We start from the raw sequence: 7,500 nt of genomic DNA on the forward strand, positions 1-7,500 counted from the left end.
ACATTATCAGTCTCGGAAACTTTGGGAAAATTCCGATCCGATCTCTGAAATGTGTTGATATCTGAACACCGATACCGATACACCGATACCGATATCCCATCCCTACAAAAGCGCCCTTTTTTGAAGAGATCTGATTGGACGAGAAGACGTGCAGTACCTGAGGCTGTCCTCCTGTGACATCATAGGCCTCACTGTGGCCACTCCCCCCAACGGAGGGATCCCGCAGCATCTTGGAACACAGAATCACATGACACCACTGGTGACCTTTGAACTCTCCAGCCCTCACAATACATAGAGACCATTTCCCAATATCAAGTGTTCTAGCCTTGGTGGTGCGTGAAACGCCTAGTGATTGGATATTCTACGCGGACCGCACTACCAAGGCTGGAACATTGAAATTCAGTAAATTGACACCCACACACACCAAAACTCATTTGTACACACAAATGTAGGCTACTGTACAGACAGAAATACAATACATACATTACACACAAACACACATACATACATACGGTATTTACACATAAACAAACAAACAAACAAACGCTGGTGCATTTAGGGAGCCTAAAAGGCTAAGTGGTTACTGGTAAGTAGGATTTCTGTAAATTACAACACACTTGCACACAAGCATGCCAGTGAAACGTGTTAGCTAAGCCACACAGCATCATTAACGGCACTACACAGTACAGTAGGGATATGGAGACTGCAGCTCATTACCCCTGCCATTAAAGCACTTTTTTCTGTTTTTTGAGGTGTTTTTTTGTGTCCTCACTGCATTTTTAGTCTGCTAGTTTGTGCGAGGCTGCCAAAGCCTTTCTGAATGACGTTAGCACTAGCAACCATCCCTTCAAATATGGAATCGTCCCGTATTTAGAGATACAAGTACAGGTTCCGTATTGAGCTAAAACGGGACATGGGACACTAAAATGTGTTAAAATACAGGAAATTACATCTAAGAAATGCAACATTTTATGAGGGAGGACCCCCAGAGCCCCTGAAGTGACCTGTGTTTTTCCATTTCCAGTTGGCAGCCCCTACCCAATAAAATAATAATGACGTCCCCCTTTGTAAACGTGGATAACAAGGTGGATACGGTGCGCACAACACTCCTGTACTCCTGTGGACACTCCTGTACTTCACAATCCGGTGCGTCACAGGAAAAGGACTAGCATGTGCAGTAGGGCTGGGCGATATGGAAAAAAAGCTACAGTGAGTCCAATAAGTATTTGATCCCTTGCTGATTTTGCCCATTTGCCCACTAATAAAGACATGATCAGTCTATAAATTTATGATAATATGTATTCAAACATGGAGACAGAATATCAAAAAGAAATTCCGGAAAATAACTTAAAATAATATATTTTAATTTATTTGTATTTAATTTAGGCTAATAAGTATTTGACCCCTCTAGCTAAAGAAGATAAATTTGTTTGTGGCAAAGCCCTAGTTGTCTAGCACTGAGGTCAGATGCTTCTTTTAGTTGATGACAATGTTTGTGCATATAGTTGAAAATATTTTTGCCCATTTTTCTTTTCAGATTATCTCCAAAACATTAATAGTTTGTGGCTGTAGCTTGGCAAATGGGAAGTTCAGTTCTCTCCATAGAATTACTATAGGGTTAATATTTGGAGACTGTCTAGGCCACTTCGCGACTTTAATATGCTTCTTATTGAGCCACTCCTTCGTTGCTTTGACTGTATGTTGTGTATTATTGTCATGTTGGGAGATCCAAAAATGGCCCACCCTTCAGTGTAGTGGTGGAGGGAAGGACGTTTGCACTCAGGATTGCACATTACATGTCTCCCTCCATCCATTCGTTGACGATGTGAAGTTGTCCTGTGCCTTGGCCAGACAAACACCCTCAAACCATAATGATACCACTTTCATGCATGATGGTGAGGAGGGTGTTCTTGGGATCATAGACAGCAGTACTCTTTCTCAAAACACATTGAATTGTGTTAATGCCAAACAGCTTGATTTTGGTTTCATCTGACTACAGCACCTCCTTATCATATCCTAAACCAGCCTGATGTCTGTTGGCAAACCTCAGGTGGGACTGCACAGGTTCCTTCTGAAGTAGAGGTACCATGTGTGCACTACAGGATTTTAAACCTCTGTGACATTAAGTTCTACCAGTAGTTTTCTCAGTGATTTTGGTCCCAGTAGCTTTGATATCATTGCCTAGTTCATCCCGTACAGGTCTAGGGTGCCATCTTTCTGTTCTCATGGTTATCAAATCCCTACAAAAGGTCAAATCTTGTATAGAACCCCAGACAGGCTGATGGATAGTCATTTCGTATTCCTCACATTTTGGAAGAAATGCATCAACAGCTGGGTCATTAATACCCAGTCTCTTTCTTGTGGCTTTGCAGCCCATTTAATCTTTGTTCAGGTCTAAAATCTTGTCCCTGATATCATTTGGCCGCTCTTTGGTCTTTCCCATGATGGTGAGGTTGGAGTGTGACTGATTCACTCATACTATGAACTGATTCTGCTGATTAAATGTGTCTTTTATGCATGTTACTATGTACAGGTGTCTTTCATTCAGATGACAAGTTGATCGGAAGTGCCCATCTGGTCTGTGGGCCCGGAACTGTAATCAGTTGGCAGGGGATCAAATACTTATTTTGCTCGATGAAATGGAAATAAATTAATATATATTCTCTTAAGTTAATTTCTGGATTTTCTTTTTGATATTCTGTCTCTCCATATTAGAATACATATTATCATAACATTTATTGACTGATCATGTCTTTGTTAGTAGGCAAACCAACAAAATCAGCAAGGGATCAAATAGTTATTGGACTCACTGTATATCACGATATGGATTACTTTATATCACGATAACGATATATATCACGATAAAGCACAATTACATACATTTTCAGTCATTCTCTTTATTTGCTCTTTGTTTTTTCATGTCACAAAACAACCTTCCTTTAAAATGGATCATTTTATTCTTATTTTTCACAGTTACATGAACATATAGTGTGTATTGTGACAACATGACATGCAATTAAATGATATTCAATTGTATAAAATTGATAAAATTACTATCACGATATAAACGATATAAGAGAAAGGTCACGATATACACTTTTATATCACGATAACGATAAATATGGTTATATTGCCCAGCCCTAATGTGCAGACAGGGAAGAAAGTCACTGGAGCATCTTCAGATGTTGATCTTTAACTGTTTTATTGGGCATTTGCCAGTTAAATATTCCATGTTCTCAAAGTCGAAACGTTAGTCTTGGCACTCACCCAATAAAACAGTAAAATGTGCACATCTGAAGATGCTCCGGTGACTTTCTTCAAGGTCTTATTTAACTCGTTAGCACTCTCACCTCAGGTGATGCCAAGCCCAGGTACTCCCAGTGTGTGTGTGTGTGTGTGTGTGTGTGTGTGTGTGTGTGTGTGTGTGTGTGTGTGTGTGTGTGTGTGTGTGTGTGTGTGTGTGTGTGTGTGTGTGTGTGTGTGTCTTCTCACCTCAGGTGATGCGAAGCCCAGGTATTCCCAGTCCCACGTCCCGCCAGCAAAACTGAAAACAGAAGAAACCGTCTTCGTTTAAAACGTCCTGAATCGTCAGTCACCAGAAGACGGCATCAAAGTAAAGCAATTATAAACTTTGAGGATTGCAAAATGTGTTATGACTGCAATACGCCGCAGACAACATTATTTTTAAATGACTTGACTCCATTGGACAAAGTAACTACCACCTGTACAACATGATCTCCAAAAATTCTGTGCTCCTGGACACGGATGTTAAGGGCACAAAATCCGTGTCCAGGAGCACAGATTTTGCCAAAATTCCGTGCTCCTGGACACAGAATTGTTTTCCGTGCTCCTGGACACGGAATTGTTTTCCGTGATGGACACAGGGAAGTGCTCTCTCTATAGGCTAATCCCACAGCTCTATGTTTCCACAGTCTTGTGTTTTCTCAGGATTTTTCTAATTTCAAATATTTTTTCTAAAAAAAAAAAACATTTCCTACTGACAGGTTAGGGTTAGGGATTGTTTTGGTCTGGGCACAGCTAGTTTTCTTTCATTCATTATATGAATTTGATAGCCTAGCAACCAACTGGAAAAGATATTTCTCAAAAATATGTCTTAAATGACAGGTTAAGGTTAGGGAATGTTTTGGTCAGGGCACAACTTAAATTGCTATAGCATTATTTTGTTTAGAATTAGCATTTGGTATGTATTTTCTAATGATAGAGTTACACAGTGCTGTGGTAATAGCCTATAGAAAGCAATTCCGTGTCCAGGAGCACGGAAAACAATTCCGTGTCCAGGAGCACGGAAAACAATTCCGTGTCCAGGAGCACGGAATTTTGGCAAAATCCGTGCTCCTGGACACGGATTTCGTGTCCTTAACATCCGTGTCCAGGAGCACAGAATTTTTGGAGATCAGGCTGACCTATACAGTATGTTTCAAATGTAACATTTCAATGGCACTGAATTGTGTTTACCTCCTGCGTGGTGCGTCGGGTGAGTCGTTGGGGGCCACTCCAGTAGGTGTGTGAAAGTGTGTGTGTGTGTGTGTGTGTGTGTGTGTGTGTGTGTGTGCGTGAGTGTGTGGTGTGTGTGTGTGTGTGTGAGTGTGTGTGTGTTTACCTCCTGCGTGGGGCGTCAGGTGAGTCGTTGGGGGCGACTCCAGTAGGTGTGTGTGTGTGTGTGTGTGTGTGTGTGTGAGTGTGTGGTGTGTGTGTGTGTGTGTGTGTGTGTGTGTGTACTAACCTCCTGCGTGGTGCGTCAGGTGAGTCGTTGGGGGCCACACTAGTAGGTGTGTGTGTGTGTGTGTGTATGTTTAGGTGTGTGTGTATGTTTAGGTGTGTGTGTGTGTGTGTGCGTGAGTGTGTGGTGTGTGTGTGTATGTTTAGGTTAGGTGAGTGTGTGTGTGTGTGTGTGTATGTTTAGGTTAGGTGTGTGTGTGTGTGTGTGCTAACCTCCTGCGTGGTGCGTCAGGTGAGTCGTTGGGGGCGACTCCGCGTGCTACGGAGGCCAGGAACTCGCGCCTCTTCTGCTGCACGAGGGAGGCGGCGCTGATGATGCGATGGCGGGGCGTGCGGAGGTACGGGCGGTTCACCTTCTGGGCCAAATCCTCCGTCACCATCTCCAGGTCCGTCTGGTGGAGGAGGAGGAACACACAGGAGATGGAGGAGGTGGAGGAGGAACACACAGGAGATGGAGGAGGTGGAGGAGGAACACAGGAGATGGAGGAGGAGGAGGAGGAACACACAGGAGATGGAGGAGGTGGAGGAGGAACACACAGGAGATGGAGGAGGTGGAGGAGGAGGAACACACAGGAGATGGAGGAGGTGGAGGAGGAGACACACAGGAGATGGAGGAGGTGGAGGAGGAGGAGACACACAGGAGATGGAGGAGGTGGAGGAGGAGGAACACACAGGAGATGGAGGAGGTGGAGGAGGAACACACAGGAGATGGAGGAGGTGGAGGAGGAACACACAGGAGATGGAGGAGGTGGAGGAGGAACACACAGGAGATGGAGGAGGTGGAGGAGGAGGAACACACAGGAGATGGAGGAGGTGGAGGAGGAGACACACAGGAGATGGAGGTGGAGGAGGAGGAGGAGAGAGGGAGGAGATGGAGGAGGAGGAGGAGGAGGAACAGACAGGAGATGGAGGAGGAGGAGGAGGAACACACAGGAGATGGAGGTGGAGGAGGAGGTGGAGGAGATGGAGGAGGTGGAGGAGGAGGAACACACAGGAGATGGAGGAGGTGGAGGAGGAACACACAGGAGATGGAGGTGGAGAGGAGATGGAGGAGGTGGAGGAGGTGGAGGAGGAACACACAGGAGATGGAGGAGGTGGAGGAGGAGACACACAGGAGATGGAGGAGGTGGAGGTGGAGGAACACACAGGAGATGGAGGAGGTGGAGGAGGAGGAGACACAGGAGATGGAGGAGGAGGAGGAGGAACACACAGGAGATGGAGGAGGTGGAGGAGGAGGAACACACAGGAGATGGAGGAGGTGGAGGAGGAACACACAGGAGATGGAGGAGGTGGAGGAGGAACACACAGGAGATGGAGGAGGTGGAGGAGGAACACACAGGAGATGGAGGAGGTGGAGGAGGAACACACAGGAGATGGAGGATAGTCAGGGCAGAGATACTCTAGACCAGTGTTTCTCAAACTTTTTCAGACCGAGGACCACTTTGTCCCCCCAAAAATGTTCAGGGACCAGTTGAAAGTTGAAGGGTGCATATTTGACACTGCTCATTTCGATGCAGATCACTTACATTCTATTCACATTACAAGCCTGTCTTATTGTGTTGAAAATAAGACTTCAGCTACAGTATGTTTAGCTTTGTAATAATGTTACAAATATAGCCTACTGCTAGCTTGTCTTGGAAAAATAGAAATCCCCTTGAAGGACCACTTGAGCTCTATCGCAGACCACCAGAGAATCCAGAAACCACACTTTGAGAATCACTGCTCTAGACAAAGATAAGTCATTCTAGTTCATTTCTGGTATCCACTTTCTGTCGGGTGGACGCCCCTTTAGGAGACCTTGTGTTAGGAGACCTTCGGAGTCTTGAGGTTGAGAATAAATAGAGTGCCCCCATTAGCGCTGTCGATGGCGGTAGCGCACTTCTTGTGCAAACACCTCAAAAAGAGAAGAAGAAAGAGGAGACAACGCCCCCTTAGGAGACCCAACTTGAGCACACACTTTTGCATTGGGTGGGCGGGTTTCGAAGTCTCTTTATTACTCCACCCTCTTTGGTCATGGGTAAGCGGTTTAGTTAGGGTGTCAGATTTGTGTCCCAAAGATTGCTGGTTCGACTCCCTAACCCGCCAGGTTGGAGGGGGGAGTACAATGACAACAGTGAGTGCACCCACCTGCATAAGTTTGTATAGTTCTTTACCTGCATAAGTTCGTATAGTTCTTTACCTGCATAAGTTCGTATAGTTCTTTACCTGCATAAGTTTGTATAGTTCTTTACCTGCATAAGTTCGTATAGTTCTTTACCTGCATGAGTTCGTATATTTCTTAACCTGCATGAGTTCATATATTTCTTTACCTGCATGAGTTTGTATATTTCTTTACCTGCATGAGTTTGTATATTTCTTTACCTGCATGAGTTTGTATATTTCTTTACCTGCATGAGTTTGTATATTTCTTTATTTGTGCTATTGGGCTCCAAGAGGAAGCCTGCACCCATTGGTGTGTCTTTGAGGATGCGGAAATCATCTAATAGAAGAGCCTGGAGTCCTCATTTTCATAAGAACTCCAGGGCTTCAGGCTCTTTCATTAGATGATTTACCTCTGAACTTAGCCTGGTTAACTTTCTCTGTGTCTCTCTGCACCCACCTGCATGAGTTCATATATTTCTTTACCTGCATGAGTTTGCATATTTCTTTACCTGCATGAGTTCGTATATTTCTTTACCTGCATAAGTTCGTATATTTCTTTACCTGCATAAGTTCGTATATTTCTGTACCTGCATACATTTGTATATTTCTTTACCTGCA

The 7,500-nt window shown here is 44.4% G+C and overlaps 1 protein-coding gene across 1 annotated transcript in view; it reads right to left on the reverse strand.

The window, feature by feature from the left end:
- ankib1a (ankyrin repeat and IBR domain containing 1a) overlaps nucleotides 1-7,500 on the reverse strand; it is a 68,209-nt gene that overhangs the window by 12,168 nt on the left and 48,541 nt on the right. The window contains exons 16-17 of the mRNA XM_063185119.1: nucleotides 4,954-5,132; nucleotides 3,493-3,544 (exon numbers count right to left, since the gene is read on the reverse strand). Of these exons, the coding sequence (XP_063041189.1) occupies nucleotides 3,493-3,544; nucleotides 4,954-5,132 (231 nt within the window). The remainder of the gene's footprint in view (nucleotides 1-3,492; nucleotides 3,545-4,953; nucleotides 5,133-7,500) is intronic.

Source organism: Engraulis encrasicolus, chromosome 20 (genome assembly GCF_034702125.1).
Source record: "Engraulis encrasicolus isolate BLACKSEA-1 chromosome 20, IST_EnEncr_1.0, whole genome shotgun sequence".
Taxonomy (NCBI): domain Eukaryota; kingdom Metazoa; phylum Chordata; class Actinopteri; order Clupeiformes; family Engraulidae; genus Engraulis; species Engraulis encrasicolus.